Raw genomic sequence first — 26,090 nt, 5'->3', positions numbered from 1 at the left:
CCTACTAATCTAAATTAAAAATTAAATACATATTTATTCACCAACAGTGACACAGCTTTAAGGCTGAGAAAAAGAACTAATCACGAGTTTAACACTTTATAGCCATCCAAAAAAGAAATGTTACCCAACAGAGAAGTCCTCATTGTAGCTAATGAGAGCTATACATCAGTTTAAAGACTAATAAAATTCAACTAGCTTCACCAAAACACTCGTGGAAAAAATTACACCTTACCTATTTTGTTCAAGACATAATATGAAACTTGAAAGGGTTTGTCTATTTTGGTATTCAGTTACAAATAAGAAGCTATAATAATTCATTATAATACCTTTGCAAACAACTAGAAACATTAATTTGGGGAAACTATTTGTCCATAAAAAAATCACCAATTCAATTACCATTGGATCATTTTATTCACAAAATAGAAGCAAGATTTACAGCCCCTTTCAGTTGAAAGTTTTCTCTCCAAATAATTTTAAGTAAAAGGCCTTGAGATGTATAAACTATAAAACATGTTGAAATGAAAAAAAAATTCTTAAAATTTACAAACTAGTACTTTGTATAAGAATTCTGTATAAAGTTTGTCAATCAATGTAAAAATATTTTTCAATTGAATATAAGGCATGTTCAGTTTATATCATTCTGTAGAATTATTTTTGTTTCGTTGGAGACTTCTCTCTCCGCCGTTCCTGATTTTTCCTGGATTCTCTGGAATGTTCAGAGTATCTGCTAGATTTTTCCCATTGTCTTTCAGCACCATTTTGATATCTATCTTCATCACTTCTAGAACCAGAGTGTTTTTTATTCTTTTCCCTTGACTTTGATCTATCTTTTCTTCTGAAATGTTCACTGTCCTTATTTTGGTGTCTGTGTTTTTCACTTTCAGAAACAGAATTTCTTCTCTCTCCTCTCTTCTTTTTGGGATCACTATGTCTCTTTTCCAAATCCATATGCATTTCTTGGTCTCTGTCATTCCCAATTCTACCATAACTATTTCGTTCAGGAGGAATACCTCTGTCTGATGTGTACTTTGTTATGGGATCTCTCCAATTTGGATCTCTTGAATTTTGATCTCTGTGTTTTTCTGATCTTCTTTCTCTCTCAGACCTTGTTTCTTGGTGCCTTTGTCCTTGTCTTCCTTCTTCTTGCTTCCTGTCATTTGTATGTTGGCTCCTGATCAATTTATTTACTTCTCTTCTTCTGGTCTTCCCTTGTCCTTTCTTTCTTTTGTCTTTAGCTGCATGTGTAAAATTAAACAATTAGATTTTATCTTAACCTTGATTTCATAACTTAATCACATTAACTGGTTGTAATTCCGATAACCTACTTATAAAGCCAAAATGATAAAATGGAGAATCTGATGACAGAATATTTTACAAAATGTATAATTTTCAGGAATATATATTATCTCAACATTAACCCAAAGCACTATTTTGATCCTTAGCTCAAGATAGTAAACAGGAACATTAAATAAACACTTTTCCAAAAAGTTCATGGAAAAATGGAATTAAGAGATATAGATGCCAAAACATTTTGAAATCCATGCGTACTGTTTTCATAATATATCTTCCACAAATATTAAGCCACTCATGTGCATGGATTTCAAAGTTTCTATACTAAAGTAAACTTATCTTTTATAATTTCATTCCCACAAATTTTTGAAGTATTTTTGTATAGCAAATGTTGTGAACATTTTTATGAAGTGACTACAATGGTATATTTCCATTTTAAAATTTTAATGTAACTTGGAAATTCCAGACCATAAATATTAATCATCTCCTATGAAATATTATGTCAGAGCTGCACATAATCACAATAAATGACCACAAACACCAGAAACTTCACTCCTAAAGTGAGAGGAATTCAGTAACTGAGTTTGCTTAACAACACGAACACATATTTTTCAAATAAAAATCTCTTCCTATGAAAACAAGAGCTGGGCCCGCCAGTACTGGCAGAGAGGCACTAACTGCACAAATGAGAGAAGCTATGTGAAGATATACAGCCACAGGTTAATGAGAGCCACAGAGGCTTAGTTTGTGGAAAAACCATTCTAAGACCTTGAACAATTTAATTTTACTGATATAATCACAAATACAAATATAAATCTTAATGAAACAATTTATCATTTTAAGCTATAAAACAAATTTAACCACTTTATGTTGAGTGCATAAATCAGATACTGAGATGACTAAAATTCTGTCAAAAATCTACGTACAAACAAGAGTGACAAAAATGCGAAAGAAACTTGTCTATGTTTTCCCTAATTCTATCCAATCTCAAAGCTTCTGTTTCTTCTGCCAAATGCCTGCCCCTGGCACACAGGACAGTCAGCTGGTTTGCCACCAAGGACTTATTTCTCTGGTTCCTATCAAACAGCTCAGCTGAGCTGCAGCTACCCAAGCAGAAACCATCTGGCTCTGTGCGACACTGACGTCTCTGACTCCACTCCGCACCACTCTCAGGGCCCTGTCAATACTAAAATCCAGACACCAAACAGGATTGCAATCTCCTGTCCCTCTGCCCTGCTTGCTTTTGCAATATTCTATTTTGTGGAAAGTTTATACTGCTTTTAGGCTAATACTTTTACATTAATAAAATAAAGTTCTCTTCTGAAACTGTATAGTAAGGGAAATTAATTTTCAATCAGCCAGCTTCCTTATTGCAGCAATTCATGCTGTGTTATCATCTGTTCTCAAAACAGATACAATAACAAATTCTGTAGAATTAAAGAGGTGAATGTTAAATGAACAATATTTGTGAATTTCCATTCAAGAATAAAAGTTCCTTTGAGAAATTGGAATTTGGGTCTAAAATATAAAATACTGAGAGCTCCACAATTCTGGATGCCACATAGTATGTGAAACACTTTGAAATGTAACAAGCTAGTGAACAAGACCATAAAGATTAGCCTTTCCAGCCTAAGGCTGCAGGGAAAAGTACTACCACTCTGAAACACGGCATTAAAAAAACATAACACATAACACAAATGCATATAGACACACAAACACTAAGAAAGAAATGGCATGCCTTTTAGAAAAGCAGTCCCTTATTTAGCCCAAGATACCAGAGTGGAAGAAAGCAACGCTGACCTTGGGTAAAACAACACAGACCTATGTCAAAAACATGAACCAGAATGAAATTTTGAAAAACATCTTTTGCTACAGCATATCCACTTCCAAGTAGGACAGGGAAGACTATAGAAGACATGTGTTTCCTGCTGAAAACAGATAAAAATTTTTAAAATTTTCTGTATAAAGATATTGAAGTTCTAAAACAACATATGATACTAAAATGGAAGAAAGTGCTCAAAAAATGGGTGGAGATACGTAAAAGGAATGCTAGAGACAAGGTGAGGCAACTCGGGCTTGCCAAACTGAAAAAATCACAACAGAACAAACGACAGTACTGGTGGGGTTGGCGCTGTAGCACAGGAGGTTAAGCTGCCATCTGTGATGCCCACAGCCCATAAGAGTGCCAGTTTGAGTCTCCACGCTCTGCTTCTGATCCAGTTCCCTGCCAGTGTGCCTAGGAAAGCAGCGGAAGACAGACTGAGTGTCTGGGCCCCTGCTACCCATGTGGGAGACCCAGATGGAGTTCCAGGCTCCTGGTTTCACCTGGCCCAGCCTTGGCCATTGCAGCCATTTGGGGAGTGAACCACCGTACAGAAGACCTCGTTCTCTCTCTGTCTCCCCCTCTTTTTATAACTCTTTTAAATACATAAATGAATAAATCTTTTAAGAAGAGATAATATTAGACTTTAATTCACAGAAGATAAACATGCGTGATTCTATATTCCAAATATATAGGTGAAAAAAATAAATAAATTTTAGGTGAATTTCAATTACTAAATGTAGAAAAAGAGATAAACAGACAATGGGGTAGGACTTTGGCCTAGTGGCTGGGATGCCTGCATCTCATCTCAGAATGCCTGGAGTCCAGTCCCAGCTCCACTCCTTATTCCAGCTTCTTGCTAAAGTGTTCTTGTGAGACAGCAGGTAATAAATAGCACCAACAGCTGGATCCCTTCCAGTCATGTGGCAAACCTGCACTGAGTTCCTCATTCCCAGCTTCTGCCCAGCTTAGCCATAACTGCTGTAGGCATTTGGGGAGTGAGCCAGATAACTGGAATTCTTTGTGTGTGTGTGTGTGTGTCTCAAATAAACAAAATTGCTAAGATGACCTTACAAAAGGAAAAAAATACCATTAGGAAAAACTACAATAATAAGTTCTGCAGACAAGATTCGAATGGATGCTAAAATGAATGAGTGAAAGTTAAGGAGAAAGAGATTTGCACATGTTAAGTTTGTCTCCCTAAAAAGGGTATTAATTTAACAAAGGAAATTATTTCTGCTAAGAAATCTAGCAGACATCACCTCAATTCAGTGATCAAGGTCAATGTCACTAAAAATAAAACCCATCAATATTATGAAGCCCTTGACAATATGCATTAACAACAAATCATTTCTATGGTATTACTGCAAAAACTGCCTAACCTCATTCCACTTATGAGAAAACACCAGACAAATCTCTAAGCTGAGGGTCAGCCTATGAAATTAAGTGACTAGAGGACTTCAGAAAGTCTCAAGGCTACTAGAAGAATGAAAAGCCTGGAACAAATATCACAGGCTGCTGAAGACTGAGGAAAACAGAATTAAATGCAATAGGATCCTGAAAGAAAAAAACAGACATTAATGGAAAAACTGGTGGAATTCAAGTAAGGTTTGCAGGTCAATCAGGACTAATATTTCCATGTTAATTTCCAAAGTTGTAACAAATTATAATATTAGAGGACACTGGATAAGATGTTTATGTGGACTGTCTGTACTGTCTTTCCAGTTTTCCTATAAGTGTAAAATTAATTCAAAATAAAAATAAGAAATAAAGGCAGTAGAGAATTAGTGAAAAAATGAGGCCAAGAAGAGCCAAATTTTCCATGAAGCTCCACAGAGGCACAGTAAACCGATGCTCCACAGTTACTTCCTGTCAGGGAGCATCTGCTGATTCAGGTTGCTGCTGAGGGAATAGAGAGAAGACAGGGCGTTCTGGCAAGCTCACAGGGCTGGAGAGAAGGGCATCAGTGAGCTGCAGACACATACATGGTGAAAGATACACATCTCGGATACGTAAAGAATTCTGATAAATTAATAGAGCAGACATAAAAAAATAAGGTGGGGGTCACACAAAGCCTGGAACAGCCACCTAACAAAAAGGGAAGTATTAAAATGGCCAATAAAGCTTAAATGGTATTCCGCTTCATCAGTGAGAAAGACAATGAAAATTAAAGTACAATACCCACAATACTGTATCATTACATAGCCACCAGATCTGGCCAAAATGAAAAACATGGGCAATCTCAAGCGCTGGTAGGGAGCTGCTAGAACTCTATATGTGGCTGGTGGGAGTGTATGTTGAAATAAACACTTAAAAAAATTGTTTGGCAGGGGCCAGCACTATGGTATAGCGGGTTAAAGACCCAGCCTGTTGTATAAGCATCCCAGACAGGCACCAGTTCAAGTCCTGGCTGCTCCTCTTCCAACCCAGCTCTCTGCTATGGCCTGGGAAAGCAGCAGAAGATGGCCCAAGTGCTTGGGCCCCTGCACCCATGTGGGAGACTGGAAGAAGCTCCTGGCTCCTGGCTTCAGATTGGCTTAACTCTGGCAGTGCAGTGGTTTGAGAAGTGAACCAGAGGAAGGAAGACCTTTTTCTCTGTCTCCCCTCTCACTGCTCTAACTCTACTTCTCAAATAAATATATAAAATCTTTTTTTTTTTATTTGACAAATAAGAGTTAGAGAGAGAGAGAAAGACAGAAAAGTCTTCCTTCCGTTGGTTCACCCCCCAAATGGCTGCTACAGCTGGAGCTATGCTGATCCGAAGCCAGGAACCAGGTGCTTCCTCCTGGTCTCCCATGTGGGTGTAGGTGCCCAAGCACTTGGCCATCCTCCACTGCTTTCCCGGGCCACAGCAGAGAGCTGGACTGCAAGAGGAGCAACTGGGACTAGAATCCAGCACCCATATGGGATGCTGACGCTGCAGGCGGAGGATTAACCAAGTGAGCCACAGCGCCGGCCCCAAATATATAAAATCTTTAAAAACAAACAAACAAAAAAAACCCTGGTTGATAGTATTTACTAAAGTCAAACACAAACACATGCTATGACATCTGATTATCAGCAATAATTACATGCTATATTATCTGATATACCACCTGTAGGTATATACCCAAAGGAAATGTGCACACACATACACACATATACACAAACGTTTCTTGTCCAATGATGGGGCTATGTCCCAATAAATCAATTCCAAGTTAAAAATACCAAGATGAAAATGACTAAACTCCGAAACATAACTTAGTTTAGCCTATCTTAAATGTGCTCAGAATACTCAACATTAGCCTACAGTTGAGCATCATGAGAGCAATGTATGGCATTACCCCAGCCCAGGAAAAGATCAAAATACATAATTCAAAGTACAGCTTTTATGGAATGCATATGGACTATCATAGTCAAAAACTCCTAAGATGAACCATTGTAGGTTGGGGACTATCTGTGTATATATGATCAGCAAAAGTTATGTACAAGAGTATTCATGGGAACACTATCTGTAAATTTACATGTCCACTGACTAAAAAGATAATAGGATTACAGTATATTCATGAAGTAGAGAACTGTAACAGGAATGAATGAACTATACCTAAATGCAATTCTATACAAGAATCTCACAAACGTAATGTTGAAAGAAATGTCAGACATAGAGGATTCGTAATGCACAGTTCTGAAGTTACAACATACAAAACGAATCTATAGAATTACAAATCAGAATAGTAGCAGATAGGCCAGAGGGAGGGCAGTTACTGGGAGAGGGAACAAGGAGAAATTCTGGCCAGAGTGCTAGCTATTCACATAGCACACAGGACAAGCACTGCATGTGTGGTATATGTCAATCACTAAAATAAAGCTTTGCTATTAGAAGAAAAGCCAAAACATTTTTTTTTTTTCAAATAAAAGCATCAGGCAACTGTTATACATTATATTAAGTTGACACCACGATAAACACATGCCCATGAAGTATCTTGGCTTCGATGAAGAGGATTCCAACAGGTAATGTTGGCATTGTAGATGCTGTAATACACTAACACATTGTAATAGTGACGGATGATTGTGCATATTATTAACTAAAGCTTTAAACAACTCAACTCTAAAACAAGCAATACAATACAATCACTTTCTTCCGTCATTATAAATACCACCAGCAATACGCTTGTTAGCAAAGAGCAGGATAGGTTATGGAGAAGCTTCAATACCTGAGGCCGAGCTGTGACTCCCGGAGGATGAAGAATCGCTCTCCTCACTGGAGGACCCTGAACTGCTATCACTGCTGTCAGAGTCAGAGTCAGAGTCAGAGTCAGAGTCAGAGGAGTCGGACTCCGACGAGGAGGACGCTGATGACGAAGAAGACAGGGAGGATTTATTTGGTTCAACATCTGGTTTCTGAGCCACTATGACTTTTGGTGTGTTTTTGAGATGCTCACGCAATTCATCCCTAATTAAAAACATAGTCTGTTAGATTCTGTCTCAAAGGCAACTGTAAGGTAATTGTGTAAGGTGAAAACAAAATTCTTACGTTAAACCTCCAAGACCTATAGAAGTAAAGAAGTTGATGGCAAATCGAGTGTTTCTTGGATTATCTCGGGGTAACAACCCTTCAAAGAATGGCTGTAGGGTTCTATAAAAGAAAAAAAAATGAATGGAAGAGAACAAAAAGACAAAAATCCTTACAGTTATTTTGCAGACTTCCAGTATATTAAATAAACAAATGAAATAATAAATGGTGGTGTATGCCTCTTATTAGGTTATGCTACCTGCTATCTAAATGAAATGAGTAGGGTCAAGTAATAATATACTAAGCTGAATTTTTAAAAACTTTTCACTCGTGTCAACACAGAAGAATACACATGGACACATACATATATGTGTGTGTATGGTATACATATATAAAATTTTTTAAAGGTTTACTTACTTATCTGAAAGTCAGAGTTACACAGAGAGAGAAGCAGAGGCAGAGAGAGAGAGAGAGGTCTTCCATCCGCTGGTTTACTCCCCAGTTGGCCAAAATGGCTGGAGCTGTGTCAATTCGAAGCCAGGAGCCAGGAGCTTCTTCTGGGTCTCCCACATGGGTACAGGGGCCCAAGGACTTGGACCTTCTTCTACTGTTTTCTAGCCAGAGAGCTGGATAGGAAGTAGAGCAGCTGGGACTTCAACCAGTGCCCATATGGGATGCCTGTGTGGCTTTACCTGCTAAGCCACAGCGCCAGCCCCCGTATTTAAGATTTAAAAAAAACCCGCTTGTATTTTAATATATACACAGGCATGTGTACACAACACTGAGAGATATGAGGAAGGAGTCAACAAAAGGGAGACATTTAGGATTGAGGACTGCATAGAATTACTCTATTTACAGAGCAGGGCAAACAGAAAAACATTAACAATGTACTGTGGTTCTGATCAATTCTGAGTGCCACACTGAATGACTACTAGATGGAGTCAGGAAAACGTTTCATAGAAAAAGGTAAACTATTATAAAAAGAATGATTAAGAGTTTGCTAGACAGATGAAAAAGAGAGGGGACTGCCAGTTGTAGAAACAGAAATAAAGAAACATCAACAGCCAGACAGGCTTGACACGATGGCAGTGGAGATGTGGCTACAGTGCCATTTGCTAAAGGAATTGAGCCTGGTACAACTGACAGGAACCAGAGTCAGTAAGTATATGAAGCCAGGAGAAGTGGATGGAATAGCCCACAGATAGCATCCAGAACCCAGGACAGACCTCAGGTGAACCTTAACACTGGAGAGGCCAGCTGAGGAGGAGACGGAGACTAAGGATAAAGTGAGAAGTCACAGTGAGCAAGTGACCAACTGCTAAAGACAGGCAGAGAAGTAAAGGGGCATAAGGACTGACTACAGCATTTGGCAGTGGTCATGGAAGAAGCTGGGAAGGATGCTTCAATGGTGTCCACTGATTACAAAACATTGTTGTTTTAGGGCTCAACACAAAGGTACGAAATAAGAGAAAACTAAGTACTCATCAACTGCAGAATTTCAGTGAGCATGCAAAAAAAAAACATTTCATATGCTCTAATGAAATTAAAGGAAGCATTAATTTTGTTTTCCTGCGACTAGCAGTATAAGTACAATTAAAAGTTACATGCTGGAGGCCAGTGCAATGGCGCAGTAGGTTAATCTTCTGCCTGAGATGCCGGCATCCCATATGGGCGCTGGCTCTAGTCCCAGCTGCTCCTCTTCCAGTCCAGCTCTCTGCCATGGCCTGGGAAAGCAGTAGAAAACGGCTCAAGTCCTTGGGCCCCTGCACCCACGTGGGAGACCACAGGAAGCTCCTGGTTCCTGGCTTTGGATTGGTGCAGCTCTGGCCATTGCAGTCATGGAAGACCTCTCTATCTCTCCCTCTCACTGTCAAATAAATAAATAAAATCTTTATAAAAAAAAAGTTGCATGCTGTCCTATGCTACATGAGATACAGAGAAGTAGATGATTAATGGATTAAAAAAGTCCTAGGGGCCTTTTCTTTCTTTTCTTTTCCTTCCCCCTTCTCTCCTTCCTCCTCCCCTTCCCTTCTCTTTCTCTGTCTCTTTCTTTACAACCAAGGACAGACTTATATCTGCCAAAGAAGGGGAAAATCCCTGAGGACAGTAAGAATAAAGAGTGCTTAACGACAAACTTACTCATCCTTTAATCTTGCATTGAGTTTGGGAAGACCCATGTATTCACACAGTTCTTGGAAAAATATTTTGACAAAAATTCTACTGGATGATGTAGTGGTTTCTTCACTCAGTTTTATACATTCAAGAACCTGAAAATTAAGACAATTTTATTTTAGTTTTCAAAAACAGTACAAGGTGACCAATACATTGTTAAGAAGTATCTCCTGAAATTATGACTTATTTTCACTCTCAATCACAATTATTTCTGAAAATCTTTTATGCTGACATGCATTATTTCTGGCAAAGTTTAAGACTACTCCTCTATCCCAATTTTCAAAATGTTAAGATGTTACAGAAATAGATTTCTTTCTCTTTCTTAATACATTTTTATAGCAGGGAAGACATCTTGTCCTGAGCATATAATGCAGAAGCAGAGAGTACTAACGCTAAACCTCCCTCATCAAAATTTGGTGTATATGAGGGTTTGGGGCAAAATACCATTTACAGCACTAGGCTACAGTTTTGTAAAGCACATGTAACAGATAATAAAAGCAAATGTAAACAGAATTATGGCTTTTTCTGAATGCTAAGATTACAGATTAGGAACTGAAACTCTTAGATAATTGAAGGCACATAAAAATAAAAGTAACCTTCCGCTTTTATGTGCTACTTGTTTCAGGTGGTTGAATGATTAGTGGTTGTATAGTAAGTATCAGTGTTAAATATATTTCTAATTCCAATCCAGTGCACTGGATTCTTCTGCATTAAGAATATCTCTCCTTGTTCTAACGATGATTGTGGCAACTCTTCCCCACTGCTTACCTAACTTCAGTGTCTGTTAAAAATAAAAATAACATATCCTACTAGCACAACCATTTCTCTGGATTCCTATCAACAGGAACCATGGAGAGATTAATCCCTGAGAAAACAGGGACAGTAATTCAGAGACACACACAGCACCAAAGTAATAGTACAACACACAGAACACAAAAAATCTGTAATACAGGGTGGCTACAAAAAATAGTGGAAAAATGGAATTAAGAGACAATGTAAATTTTCCATAAACTATTTGAAGCTTCTCAGACTTTTCCTGAAAATGCTCTTAGAAATTAATATTTAAAAAGCACTGTGATTTAGGCTGTGAAATATAATCCAGGATAATATATATTTCTTATACATTATTTACTTAGGTTTTAATTCCATATTACATGAACATAATCCCAAATATAGCAACTATAGTAAAGTTTACAGTTCATTTTAAAGCTTATCTACCAATAGATAAAAATGCCTAGGTTTTAACCTTTTTGAGAATAAAGGGGATGAAGAACAAAGTACAAATATTGACCCATCTACTTACACTCCATGGAAGTGAATCAGTGTATAAAAGGTGAGCAAACATCTTAGCAACATTTCTCAATTTGTTTGTTTCCAAGCGATGGATGGTATCATACTGTTCTTTGAATATACTTTCAAAGGATTCCATGTATTCTTTTTTTAGCATGCAAAATCGCTAATAAATAAAAAATTGAATGGCAATACCATTAAAAATTGAATGTTTATACAATTATGAGCACAATAATCCTCCTAAATTTACTTAACCAAAATTTAAATATTCTATATTCCTTCAAAGACTTATATCACTATACTTTTTGTGCTATAAGATGCTCAAAAAAGAAGCTAATATAGATGGTTTCTATCTATCTGAGATTTATATGCTAAAACAAATTACACATGCAGCTGATCATTAACACATATATTTGTATACTGTATACATATGCCTCTACTCTGGGGGTAGAGTTTTGATTTAAAAATATTTTAGCTCATGCTTTACCTGTGCTGTCTGAACAAGTACTTGACTTTTCTAACTGTTCTGAGATTCTAAAGATAGTAATTAATTGTCCTTTACTAGGAAATTATTACAAAGTAGAAGTGATTTCAAAAAAGTTCTGCAAGAGTTAAATGCAATGTTGAGGCACTGCAAGAATGAAATGGGAAAGGTGGAAGCAGAAGAGTAGGGAATCTGAAAATGTGAGTAACTGGCTTTTGTTGTACTGACTAATTTGAAAGCCAGAATGAGAGAGCACAGAGGCCCACAGAATCAGAGACAGACAGGAAAAGATCTTCCACTGACTGGTTTACTCCTCAAATGGTTGACATCAGCCAAATCTGAGCCAGCCCTTCCATCCTGGTCTACTATTTGGGACACAGGGGCCCAAGTACTTGGACCACCTTCCACTTCTTTCCCAGGCACATGAGCAGGAAGCTGGATCAGAAGTGGAGTAGCCAGGACTTGAACCAGCACTCTGACATGTGTCACAAACAGCAACTTAACCTAATGCACCACAACACTGGCCTCAACAACTTGGTTTTTTTTTTTGGACAGGCAGAGTGGACAGTGAGAGAGAGAGAGACAGAGAGAAAGGTCTTCCTTTGCCGTTGGTTCACCCTCCAATGGCTGCCACGGCCGGCGCGCTGCGGCCGGCACACCGCGCTGATCCGATGGCAGGAGCCAGGAGCCAGGTGCTTTTCCTGGTCTCCCATGGGGTGCAGGGCCCAAGCACCTGGGCCATCCTCCACTGCACTCCCTGGCCACAGCAGAGAGCTGGCCTGGAAGAGGGGCAACCGGGACAGAATCCGGCGCCCCAACCGGGACTAGAACCCGGTGTGCCGGCGCCGCTAGGCGGAGGATTAGCCTAGTGAGCCGCGGCGCCAGCCTAACAACTTGCTTTTAACAGAGATATCTCATTGTATTAGACTAGACTATAAAGTAGATCATTAATTCACAATATTCATGGTAAGAATCACATAAACAGTTCTATTAAATTCCAACAACAACAAAAAAATTATGGAACTCACTCCAGCAAGTAAGCCAAAAAATTTCTCATATGTTCTTTGTTGAGCACAGCAATCTAATATCATGTTGCAGAGTTCTTTCTGTTTGGAAAAAAATTACAATAATCGTTCAATGGATCTATACTATTTGATAATTTACCAATATGACAGCAACCGCCTGCATTTTAAATTAAGGTTTCAAAGACTTCAAAATCTTATGAACTGTCATTATTAGGATAAAATAAAAACATCAATTTATGTTAAGCTCATAATTCCTTAAAGGCATTAGTTTAACTGGCAGCTTCCAGTATTTATGTTAATCAGATTAATCATCTGATTCTAAATTCATCTAAGTATGAACCACTTCAAGAAAATCTGTCATATAAAACACTAAGGGAGATTATACCTATGATATTATGAAAGGATTCTATACAGAATTCCTTTAAAAATACTCACCAAGACAACATGTAACAATTCATTTACCTCCCTCCCAAAGATACAAACTCAATTGTTAAGGAATACATCTAGTTAATATGGAAAAGACAGAATATGCTAACACTTTACAGAAGCATCAGGGGCATAACTTCAATGTTAACTTAAATGACATTCTGGTTGATAAATGAAAAATGTCTTGTAAAAGAAAAAGAAACACCTTTGTTGGAGAATTCTAGCCTTAAAATAAATGTTATGCACACAGATCTATCTATAGATGGATCTATTCAAATAGATGGAATCGTTCCATAATTGCTAAAATAAAATTTTATCCAATCAGCTATTTAGGTGTCTTGAAAGCCTCTCTAAAACTTCTGTTCAATCAATGAATAAAATCTCCAATCAAAAAGTACCATCATCACAAATCATTTGTACTTAACTAACCACAGATTTTAAATTAACAAATTCCATTTATTAATTCCTGAAACAAACCTAATGAAATGTATAGATTATAACAATTTCAAAGATGAAAGAATTCAGGCAACACAAAGTAAATGCAGACAAAATGAAAAAAGGCACAAACTTATCCCCTGACCACCACAGTAGAATCTGCTAAATTGTCTTTTTCTATAAAACATTAAAAGTTTAAAATATTTTTCCAAGTATATAACTGTAAACTATTTTCTATAAACAAAAAGCAAGCCTATAAAAATAAAATATATGTTGATTCAGGTAACTAGGTAGCTTTATCCTTTATATTTATAATGAATAATTCTGACATTTTGTATTAATATAGGATATAGTAAAAACTGTAAATATTTTGAAATGAAGTCAATAAGTATTTATTGTACGTATCTACGTAAACTATTTGTGTTGAGACTCAGGTCTCAGGGCAAGAGGTAGGCCAGGAACCCCAGAGAAGTACAGACCACTCACTTTATAATTATGCTGTCAAATATGGTAGCCATTAGCCACATGTGGTGATTTAAATTACGTAAAACTAAATAAAATCAAAACCTTAGTTTCTTACATCACATTAGTTATGTTTCATGCACTTAAAAGCTGCATGTGAGTAGTGGCTACTCTCCTGGGCCATGCAGAAAATCAGTATTGCCATCATCGCAGGAAGTGATGCTCAAGAAGCTGATAATCTACTCAAGAAACAATTCACCCAAAGGCCTCACTTTTTTACAACACAGGGATATTTTTAGATGTCACTGTATTACCAGACTTATTGCTGTTGTTGTTTAAAGATTAGTCAAAAGCTATCTCAATTAAGGTGTTTATACATGTATAGAGTTCAGAGAACATATATTTTGTCAATATTCCTATATTACTGAAAAGTTAAGATGAAACTTTTCTAAATTCTTCCATATTATGTTAACTTGATATATCAAAATTTATTTTCAATTTTTTCATCATTGTATTTTTACAATATGGCAGTTAATCAGGTTTTAAAAAATAAACCATGATAACAAGAGGAAAGCACTGTGAATAGTTAGTACTACTTACAAAACAAATTACTTTCTTCTTCCCTAGGTCAAATGCAATTATAAGAGTCAGTCCCTCTGGCTTATCATAATTAAATATTTTAACATTTTAATTAAGTATTACAAAGATTTTAGGAGTCCTCAGAGCTTAAAAATAGATGTACTACATTCTTCCAAATATTAGCAAAACATGTTGAGGTTAGTTCTAGAACAACTATGCTCTAGATGAATATTAATAAACTTTTGTAATAGCTTAATTATATTTCTCAAATAATGTGACAAATTATATAATAATTTCAGTGTCAATTACACTTTTAAAGGTTAATTTACTAATTTATTTCCTTCCAATGATGATATACCAGGTGCAGTCGGGGCACAAATAGGAACACAATTACTAATATAGCAATAAACAAACTTTAAAAGAGAAAAAAGAAGTTTTTAAAGTTGGAAGGAATATTTTCTTTTTCTTTCAAACTTCTACACCATGGCACTTCAAGAATGAGTCTAGAACAAAGACTGGCAAACTTTTTCTGTAAAGGATCAGTTGGCAACCATTTTGCACTTTGAAGCACACATGGTCGTTCTGTTAAAACTATTTTTTCTCCTGCTGTGGTTTGGGAACAGCAATAACTGAAACATCAATGAATGAGCTTGGCGATATCCCAATAAGACTTGATTGAAACAGAAGTGGGCTCAAATAACCAACTGCTGTAACACATTTCACTTCAAGTCTTGAGAACAAATTTCCTTCTAATAGTGACCTATCTCAGCTAAACCAGAAAATCTAGAACAGCTAGATACTGAGGAGCCTTTTGGAGCTGATATACTCATTGTGGCATCTGTGCTGGGTCTACCACATGTAAAGCGAAGTGTGAAAAACAAAACTACCAAAGTCTTAGCTCAAGTTCCAAGGACCTAAAATCAAGATGGGCAAATACAATAATAAATCAGGAAAAAAAACACAAAAAAACAAAACAAAACAAAAAAACAAGATAATCTATTTGTTCCAATCTTTACTATCCCAAGCACTAAAATTCTGATACTCTGAGTAGTGAAGTATACCAAATTATAGGACAATGAATCCCATGTGGCTGAGAGAGAGAGTCATGTGTACTTTAAGGATCTATAAATCCCCGATACCTTGCAGAGTGCCTGTTGCATAGTACATCAATGATATAATGAACGAAAAAAGAACATAAATTCTTCTGTATTAAATTAGGACAATTTAACAGCTTGTGCTTTATAACTGCCAACAGCCAAGAATGCTTTTCTTGTGCATGAAGACAGAATAGGCAATTAACCATTACATATTTCCTAATAGAAAAAAAGCATCAACGTACTGTTTGGCTTTCGGGAAACTCCATTTTGAGTAATTTGTGAGCACACTCTTCAAAATCCAAACTGTGGAGATAAGATGGTTGTAACAGGTTAAAGGACTACAGCATAAACTGTAACATTTTTTCACATACAAGAATCTTACTTCAAGTTATTTTTTAAAAAATTTTACTTATTTATTTGGAAGTCAGAACTTCAGAGAAAGAGGAAGAGACAGACACATCTTCTATCAACTGGTTAACTCCCCAAATGGCTGCAACAGCCAGGGCTGGGCCAGGCTGAAGCCAGGAGTGAGGAGCATCATGCAGGTCTTCCGTGTGGGTGCAGGGGCCCCAGCAGCTGGATCAGAAGTGGAGCAGCTGGGACTCAAACCGGCACACACATGGGATGCCAGTGCTGCAGACAGCTTAACCTGCTGTGCCAAAGTACCCCAACAATTGTTCTGAAGACTCTTATTTTGACCATGGTTTAATATTATTTTATTTCCTCTATGAGAAAACAGAGTTCTGGTGTTGTGAGACTTGCTCCTCACCAAATCGTCCCAGAAGTAAAATTTGAACACAGGAATACTTAGTTTTCTCATCTAATATTTCACAAGCAAAAACTCTAATTAATATTTAATTGGAAGAATAGTTTCCTGAAATGTATATTATATGTTTAGAGAAATCAGCGAGAGTTCTAATTAAGACAGCGGCAAACAAAAGTCAAGTTTCTCATGTTTAACACTAAACCTCAATGTGGAACAGTAAATGAATATATTCTACCATAACGTAACTTCATCTATCTTTACTAGATTGTCGCTCCCCCTCTTCGCGGAGGAACGACACAGGACCCTGCGCTGTTCTTTTGTCTGCTCGGCCCTTCCCGGGTTTGCTGCTGGTCCTTCCCGGGTTGGCTGCCGACCCTCCACCTCCGTGGAAGGGCGGTTCCCCCTGCCACTTTCCCCACTTCCGTGGAGAAGCAGCACACCACCGCCCGGCTCTCTCGGGGGCTGCTCAGATGTTATCCGGATGTTCCTGGTGCATGTTGTCTCTCTCCTCCTTTATAGTCCTCTTCCACCAATCCCAACTCTGCTACCCACACGCTGAGCACGCTGCTCCCCTCCAATCAGGAGCAGGATCAGCTCCTGCAGCTTGTTAAACTGATGAGGCAGCTGCGTAGAGGTTGTCTGGTCTCTTTCTCTCAGCGCCATATTGTGGGAGAGCAGATGCATAGAATAAGTCTTAATTCCAGTAACTTAGTCTAGTCTCAGTTGCTCTCCACACTAGATAATGCGAACTTCTTACAATCTGCATATATACTGAATTTAAAATACCTTCAATATACCTCAGCTAAGGAATAAGCACATTCAATGTGAATTTGAGCCAGCGACAATGCTAATATGAGGGTGCTTCAAAAAGTTCATGGAAAAGCATAATCTTTTAAGTCCATTTCTCCCTGAACTTTTTGAAGCCCCTCCCCCATATACTCGTACCTTTTGTAGACTGTCAAAACCCTTATTCTTTTCAATTTAAATTGTGCATTTTATTATATGTAAACTACACTTCAATTTTTAAAACTATCAGGGTTAGCCAGCGCCACGGCTCACTAGGCTAATCCCCCACCTGCGGCACCGGCACCTGGGGTTCTAGTCCCGGTTGCTCCTCTTCCAGTCCAGCTCTCTGCTGTGGTCCGGGAGGGCAGTGGAGGATGGCCCAGGTCCTTGGGCCCTGCACTCACATGGGAGACAAGGAGGAAGCACCTGGCTCCTGGCTTCAGATCGGCACAGCACGCTGGCCACAACACACTGGCTGTGGTGGCCACTTGGGGGGTGAACCAACGGAAAAAGGAAAACCTTTCTCTCTGTCTCTCTCTCTCACTGTCTACCCTGACTGTAAAAAAAAAAAAAAAAAAAACAAAAACCAATCAGAGCAGAATTAATAACTGCAGAGGGGCAGGGCTACATTGTCCACTACTCACTTCTCTTGAAACAAGCTCAAATATGTAGTAGTCTTCCTGTGACTAAGTTCGTTCCTCCTTCCTTCCTTCCTTCTTTCCTTGCAGGAGATCCTTATTCTGAACCAGATTTGGGGTAACTTAGGAAACCTCCCTCAGACAGTATATTGAAAGCAGAGCAAGATGCCAGGTGAAAGCCAGAGATGGAACTTGGATAGCAGAGCCACACAATTAAGGTTATGTCACCAAGACCAAGGCTTTTATGGCTATTTTCTCCAAGCTACTTCAACTGTACAATCTGTCCTCAAAGTCCTTTCCAGGTTCCAAGCTCAAGATCATGACACCTTGGGGACATGGAGGTAGTTTCTCAAGGCTGTCTTCTGATAAACTCAAGAGTGCCTTAGCTCATTGTTGAGCTTAACAAGCAGCTGCGGTAGAGAGATTCTGGACCCAGAACTCAACAGCTGGGACACAGAGCCCACTGCTGGGATCAGTTAATCTTTTGGGAACAGCAGTTTAAAATCTTCACTCACTGAAATATAATAATTACGAATTTTGTTTGGCAGCTTATCTGTACTTTTCAGCTTCTCTTACTAACTGGGTTCCATAAGCACAACTGGGTAATAATACAGGATGATAAAAGGAAACAGAATAAGAGGAAAAAGAAAAAAAGATATCTACCAGTACAGAGACTTTGCAACAGTGACATTAAACAATATCAGTGTGTTGGGGCCAGCGCCAGTTTGAATCCTGGCTGCTCCACTTCCAATCCAGCTCCCTACTAATGTGCCTGGGAAAGCACAGGAGATGGCCCAAACACTTGGGCCCCCATATCCATGTGAGAGATCTGGAAGAAGCTCCTGGCTTCGGATTGGCTCAGCTCCAGCCATTACAGTGATTCAGGGAGTGAGCCAGCAGATGGAAGACCTCTCTCTGTCTATACCTCTCTCTCTAACTCTGCCTTTCAAATAAATAAATAAATAACCAAATAATTCTTTAAAAAAAAAATCAAGTAGCTGATGAAAACATTTACCACCTTCCTTTCATTTAATTAGTGAAGTTTCAGAGGTAAAGTTCTATGACAGTGTATTTTCCTTGTTCTTGTTTTATTTTAAAACCGATGACTCACTCAACAAGATTGCTTTGAAACAGCACTAATTAAAAATATTACTTGCATTAAATTTGCTTGATATTTTAACTCTAAGGTTGCAAAATCAAATGAATTGCAGGCTTACTACAAATTAATAGAGGACAGTAAATAAAAAAGATTTTATTAAATTACTCTCAGTTTTCAAGCTATGTCAACTGGTTTTGTTTATGTTTCTAATTTGAAAAACTTTAAATAGATGAGGACATAGTAGTTCATTTCCCTGTGATACTACAACTTCCCTAAAGCAAAAATCAGACTATTGGTTAAAGCCTCGAGCAAACAAGAATCCATTATTCTCAACGACGAAGCTGGCTGGGTGGCTTTATATGTTATGAAAATAAAAGGCTTTAACACTTAGAAAACAAGAGTACTGGTGATATTTGTCAACAAAAATTTAAAACATAAAATATCCCACATAGTTCAGTTACCAGAACTTGGTTTTGTTTGCAAGATCCCCAAGTACAAACTGTTAGTATAAAATGCCTTCAAAGCTACTTGACTTGATGATTATAGACCACTGGATTTCTAGCCTGGTATTAGAGACACAGATTGTTAGAAACCACATGACTGGAAAAGCTACATAATACAAAAAATGTATAATCCATCCTCAAAATAACCATCAATGTTAATGTATTATTTCTAGAATATGCCTGCTATTTTAACAGCTATGATAATTTTACATCAGTCTAATAAAATCTATAGTTTCTGCCACCCAACAGTGTATCAGACCATTTGCCCATATTTATAACTCCTCATTAACCTAATCTTCAACGGTGGCATAAATTAGACATTTAGGCTACTCATGTCACATAAGATGACACTCTCTGGTTTTTGTGTGCATATTAAACAATGCGGTCTTTAACTATGTATATTTCTTTATATAATAATGAAAAAGATGGGTCAAATGGCAAGAACAGTAAGCCCTAAAAGAGTCTAACTAATATAATTTCCCATTGATTACATGTATCTCACTGAAGTTCTCAGAAGTACTGCACACCACAGCTTTAAAAAATAAGCCACCTTAGCTATTCTAGTTTTTATTTATTTATTTTTTTGACAGGCAGACTTAGACAGTGAGAGAGACAGAGAGAAAGGTCTTCCTTCCATTGGTTCACGCCCCAAATGGCCACTATCCGGTGTGCTGAGCCGATCCAAAGCCAGGAGCCAGGTGCTTTTTCCTGGTCTCCCATGTGGGTGCTGGGCCCAAGCACTCGGGCCAAGCTCCACTGCCTTCCCTGGCCACAGCAGAGAGCTCGACTGGAAGAGGAGCAACCGGGACAGAACTGGCGCCCCAACAGGGACTAGAACCCAGAGTGTCAGTGCCACAGGCAGAGGATTAGCCTAGTGAGCCACGGCACCAGCCAACCTTAGCTATTCTAATGACCAATAACATTTCTTTGTCTACAGTGAATATTTAGTAACATTTTTATCATCATGTTTTATAATCTTGTTATATGAAATTTGCCATCCAGGTCCTTTAAATACATAGCTATTAAAGTCTGTTTGCTGGGGCCGATGTGTGCCATGCGGGCATCTCATATGGGCGCTGGTTCGTGTCCTGGCTGCTCCACTTCTGATACAGCTCTCTGCTATGGCTTGGGAAAGCAGTGGAGGATTGCCCAAGTTCCTGGGCCCCTGCACCCGTGTGGGAGACCCAGAAGAAGCTCCTGGCTCTTGGCTTTGGATCAGCCTAGCTCCCTCCATTGCAGCCATTTGAGGAGTGAATCAGCAGATGCAAAACTTTTGTCTTCCTGCCTCTGCCTCTCTGTAACTTTGTCTTTCAAATAAATAAATCTTTAAAAAAAAATTTGTTTTCTAACATTTGTATGAGCTTTTAAGTACAGTAACCTTTGCCATATGTAAGTATTTTTTAAGTAGGCATTTAGGTACTTGGAATTCAACAAATACTAACATACAACAATCATGGAATAGTGGATACCACTTATTTTTTAATGTTTTAATTTTTTTTAGTCTGTTGTATTCCCAGAGACAATTTTAGTTAGGTCAATAAAAAAAGGATTCTTTTAAATAATTATTCAAAAGTACTGGTGTAACTTTTTTTTTTTTTTTTTTTTTGACAGGCAGAGTTAGACAGTAAGAGAGAGAGTGACAGACAGAAAGGTCTTCCTTCTTCCATTGGTTCACCCCCAAAGTGGCCGCCATGGCCGGCGCATTGCAGCCAGCACGCTGCGCCAATCCGAAGCCAGGAGCCAGATGCTTCCTCCTGGTCTCCCATTAGAGTGCAGGGCCCAAGGACCTGGGCCATCCTTCACTGCCCTCCTGAGCTACAGCAGAGAGCTGGACTGCGAGAGGAACAGCTGGGACTAGAACCAGCGCCCATATGGGATGCTGTTGCTGCAGGCAGAGTATTAACCAAGTGAGCCACGGTGCTGCTGGCCCCTATTTATTTATTTAAAAGATTTGTTTATTTATTTGAAAGTCAGAGTTACACAGAGAGAGGAGAGGCAGAAAGAGAGAGAGAGAGAGAGAGAGAGAGAGAGAGAGAGAGGTCTTCCATCCACTGGTTCACTCCCCAACTGGCCGCAACAGCTGGAACTGCAATGATGCAAAGCCAGGAGGCAGAAGCTTCTTCCTGCTCTCCCACATGGGTGTAGAAGCCCAAGGACATGGGCCATCTTCCTCTGCTTTCCAGGACACAGCAGAGAGCTGGATCAGAAGTGGAGCAGCCAAGTCTTGAACCAGCACCCCTGTGGGATGCCAACACTTCAGGCCAGGATTTTAACCCGCTGAGCCACAGCACTGGCCCCTATTAATCAAAATTTTAAAGAATGATTTATAAAAAGTGATGATTTGGACTGGAACTGTGGCATGGCAGGTAATGCTGCCGCCTGCAAGTGCCAGCATCCCATGTGGGCGCCGGTTCGAGTCCCAGCTGCTCCACTTCCGATATAGCTCTCTACTATGGCCAAGGAAAGCAGTAGAAGAAGGCCCGAGTCCTTGGGCCCCTGCACCCACATGGGAGACCTGGAAGAAGCTCCTGGCTTTGGATCGGCACAGCTCCGGCTGTTGCAGCCAACTGGGGAGTGAACCAGCGGATGGAAGACTCTCTCTCTCTGCCTCTCCTTCTCTCTCTGGGTAACTCTGACTTTCAAATAAATAAATAAATCTTTAAAAAAAAGTGAAGATAAACTGTCAAGGAAAATAAATAAAATTAAACAATATACCATACCGGGGGTGGAAAAAGACAACTTATTGAAAGGCCAAATTCTACTTAAGAATATTTACCTATAACAAATAATTTCTCATTCTCCATTTTGAATTTATGCAAAAAAATTAATAGATTTTCATGTGAAAGGCAAACAAATAGGTAAGGATAAACCAAAATATTTCCAACCAGTGTTCTGCTGTTTCACATTCCTCTATTTGGAGATGAATCTAAAGCCAAAAAGTTTCAGACGGACTGAAAACAAGATGACTCTTACTTATGAATCATTATTGCTATTACATCAGACTGAATGGAAATACACAAGACTTAGTAATAAAACAGAACTGAGAAAACATTCCTTTTCCAGTGTAAAATGTAAACACTATGCCCACTAAATCAATAACTGATTCACATATAAATGACAGATGCACTAAACATTTAACATTCTCATTTATTTCCCTTTAAAGCCAACTCACAGTCTTCAAAAGGGATAGGTACTGTTTTCATGAAATTATAAAAGTTCTAATGATTACTTCAAAGGGCCCTTAAAATCTTCCTAAGTCTAATTTGTATTTCCATTTATATTCATTTTCAACTGCATAGCAAATCAGTGTCCCAAAGTCATCACAATAGTGCTTCTTGTTAGAAACCAGATTATGGGAAAAAAATTAAATTTCCCTTATACAAATATTAACTCCATATGAGCTCTATAATACAGTTGTTGTTAATTTTTTATTAGTGATATTTAACTATAGGAAATTACGCAGCATAAAAAAAGCCATTTAATTCTGTAATACAACTAGACTTTCCAAGTAAAAGCAATTTTCATTAAAGCAGAGAACCAACAGTTAGGGATCTATGAGTCTGGGCATGGTATGAGAGAGGAGGGCAAAGCACTCTGAAAATGTTGAAGTAGTATCTAGTGTTCTGTTACCAGATTCTAAATAGTATCCCTGGTCTCCTTACTCATCCTAAACAAAATTAAAATATATATATATATATATATATATATATATATATATATATCAACTAAGGTATAATGTCTTACCTTGACTGAATTGCAAGATATATTGTACGACGGAATGAGACTAGATTAATTTCTGTTTTGTCATGAATGGTCACTTTTTGTCCTGAAAGAAAGTAAACGTGACAAAACTATAAAACTATAAAAATAAATATGGATAACTGAAAATGTATCTGCAAAAGTTTTAAAAATAAATCTATTTACAATCTCAAAATAACACTTTTTTCTACTGTGCTAGTCAATATTTATGGAACTCAAGGTCACTGTGTCAAGTCTTTTATCACATTATTTTATTAGCTTGAGGAAGCATAAACCACAGCAAGAAAAACTATTGTTATGACCATGTTATGTGCTCCTTTAGATATCATGAAAGCCTTCACTCATGCTGTTATTTGGTAAAAGATTATTGCTAGAGAACAGTATCTTCATAATTCAGAACTGTAACTTATGGGTAGAAATTCAGTTTTAGAGATTGCTGGACCAGGACAAGTTGAATGGGTCCAATATAAATACTCGTACATACATTTGTGAAAATTTCCTCCCATTCGAACACATGAAAACTTTCCTTATATATATTTAATAGTTTCTGTTTGAATACTACTACATGTAAAACAAATCTAAAGTAAAATATAGTATAAAGAGATGAATTACATAAGGAAAACATCAGGAAACATTTAAACATATTTGTTATAAAATGTTACAGAAGAGCAAATCCACACTGTAAATAGAACTAAAATACATTATATCCTAAAAGGGAAGGATACATTAATATTTTCAAATATGTAATACATATAAATAATGATCACTTCAAGCACGTTCTGATGTTAGTAACCGAGACTGAACCAAAGTAAAGTTTTGAGTTTATTTTTCTGAGAAATAATGTAATGAAAGCTGAAGAGGAAGAACATCATGCCTGCTTCTGTACAAATATAGCTTTTGGCCTCCCCACTCTATTTTGCCAAAGTGAATAGAAAATATCTAGTCACTCTAATCTACCACATTCTTGCCAGGGTTATATAAATCACACATCCTTTAGATGAATACACCTTTTTCCAGTTTATAATATAATCAAAAGCACAAAATGTCAAATTAAAATTATGTTGATGTTTAAAAATTAATTTCCTTGTTTTTCCCTTTAGAGCACAGTTTCCCAACCTTGCCAATACCGGCATTTGGGGCTGATCGTGCCCTGTTGTGGGAGCAATTGTTCAACTGCAGCCTCTGTTTTCACTTGCTAGATGCCAACAGCATCCCTCCCATCACAACCCCATGAGAAACACTGTTTTGGAGGCTTATATTAGAATTAACCTGATCTTAAAATATTTTACAATACAACACCTTTACCTTCTTCATCTTCTTCTCCTTCTTCCTCCTCTTCTTCCTCCTCTTCTTCACTGCTTCCTGCATCTTGGTCTGTGTTTGAGTCACTGTCTCCTTCATCTAGAATTTCTACATGAACAAATTACATTTAGGAAAAAAAAACAACTAATGAGTAAGTGATATAAATGTATCTCTGAGAAGACAATTCTCAGTTCATGGAGATCCATAGTGGTTAACCAAAAAAGAAGCCCACACAACCCTCATGTTACTGTCACGGTAGTGAGGGTAGTGAGGAAGCATTACAACTGCTCTGATTAGAGACAGCCATAAATGTCATTCTTCCATCAGCTAGAAAGTGTCCATGAACCAAGGAAGGAATTTAAAAAAAAAAAAAAAAAAAAAAAAAAAAACAAGAAAAGGTAGATGAAGGTTTTCCAAAACAGCAAGAACACTATAAAATTAGGACCAACAACCAGCATATGGAAGTCAAGATACTATTTTATCATCTGTCTACTACATTTAGAAAAAAGTTAAGCTAAGAATGTACTTAGATCAGAGACAGGAAACAACTGCATGAGTTAGTGTTTCCTTTAAATAAACAGATTTTTATTGGAATATAAATATATACCTAATAAGTTGAACATTATAATCAATCCAAAGACGTCTAATATGTAAACAGAAACAGAAGTTTAAAAACTTTTAAGCAAATCAAAAGACAACTCTTGGATTATCACAAATGAAAACACAACCCATATTCAGAACTCCATGAAAATAGGGATGTATAGGAGAGGCTACAAAAAGCAAGTCATTATGCTAATAGTAAATCAGTGACAAACTAAAATTATATTTTGTCCAGTGGTTCTGTTAGCCTGATAAAAGGTTTTTCAAGAATATTTTATTTATTTATTTAAAAGGCAGAGTTAGAGAGAGAGAGAGACTGAGATCGAGAGAGATTGATTTCTCCATCTGCTGGTTCACTCACCAAGGGCCAGGGTTGGGACCCACCAAAGCCAGGAGCCCATAACTTGACTAGGGTCTCCCATCTGAGTGGTAGGGGCCCAACCCTGAGCAGGGAGCTGGATTGGAAGTAAAGCAGCTAGGATTTGAACTGGCACTTATATGGGATGCTGGTGTCATAGGCAGTGGCTTAACCTACTGTGCCACAATGCTGACACCTGGATAAAAGATTTTACAAATCTGGCCAATTTTATTTTTGTGTATCTATTATAATCAGAAAACTTTTAATGCAAAGTTTTATGCCAACTCCCATGTAGGAAAATTTGAATGTCTTTATATTTGAGCAATATACATAAGGAGCTACATATTTCATGCTAACAGAGCTTCATAATATGAAAAATAAATCATTTACAAAAATCAGAGAATACAGCTTTTTTCTGACATAGCAATCTCAAGAATATTCCTAATGAACATGACCAAAGAAATAACCTGAAGTGTCAAGTTTATTATTATACAATATAGCTTAGACAGACTTTTAAAATAAGAACTATTTAGTATTCAGTAACAGAAAGATAGGCACTCCTGCTGGTTTCCCAAATGCTGTAAGACCTAGAATTCAAGTACACCTGGGTCACTCTAAGGTGCTAATTACTAAAGCTGTGCTCACTCCCTGCTGTGGCCATTTTTAAACGCCAGTCCTAGACAAACATTTTAGGAAAGAATGAAG

At 37.8% G+C, this 26,090-nt stretch overlaps 1 protein-coding gene across 2 annotated transcripts in view; it reads right to left on the bottom strand.

The window, feature by feature from the left end:
* Positions 1–392: 392 nt before the first annotated feature.
* The window catches only part of CWC22 (CWC22 spliceosome associated protein homolog), a 74,642-nt gene continuing 48,944 nt past the window's right edge, over positions 393–26,090 (bottom strand). For both annotated transcript variants that reach the window (XM_051848386.2, XM_070070512.1), the window contains 9 exons: positions 24,431–24,535; positions 23,111–23,192; positions 15,817–15,877; positions 12,579–12,656; positions 11,080–11,232; positions 9,744–9,871; positions 7,626–7,727; positions 7,306–7,544; positions 393–1,235 (listed from right to left, as the gene is read on the bottom strand). In XM_051848386.2, the coding sequence (XP_051704346.2) occupies positions 649–1,235; positions 7,306–7,544; positions 7,626–7,727; positions 9,744–9,871; positions 11,080–11,232; positions 12,579–12,656; positions 15,817–15,877; positions 23,111–23,192; positions 24,431–24,535 (1,535 nt within the window). In that variant the 3' untranslated portion in view covers positions 393–648. The remainder of the gene's footprint in view (positions 1,236–7,305; positions 7,545–7,625; positions 7,728–9,743; positions 9,872–11,079; positions 11,233–12,578; positions 12,657–15,816; positions 15,878–23,110; positions 23,193–24,430; positions 24,536–26,090) is intronic.

This window comes from Oryctolagus cuniculus, chromosome 3 (genome assembly GCF_964237555.1).
Source record: "Oryctolagus cuniculus chromosome 3, mOryCun1.1, whole genome shotgun sequence".
Lineage (NCBI taxonomy): Eukaryota > Metazoa > Chordata > Mammalia > Lagomorpha > Leporidae > Oryctolagus > Oryctolagus cuniculus.
The sequence above is the reverse complement of the archived record's forward strand: the minus strand, read 5'-3'. Positions and strand labels throughout refer to the sequence as shown.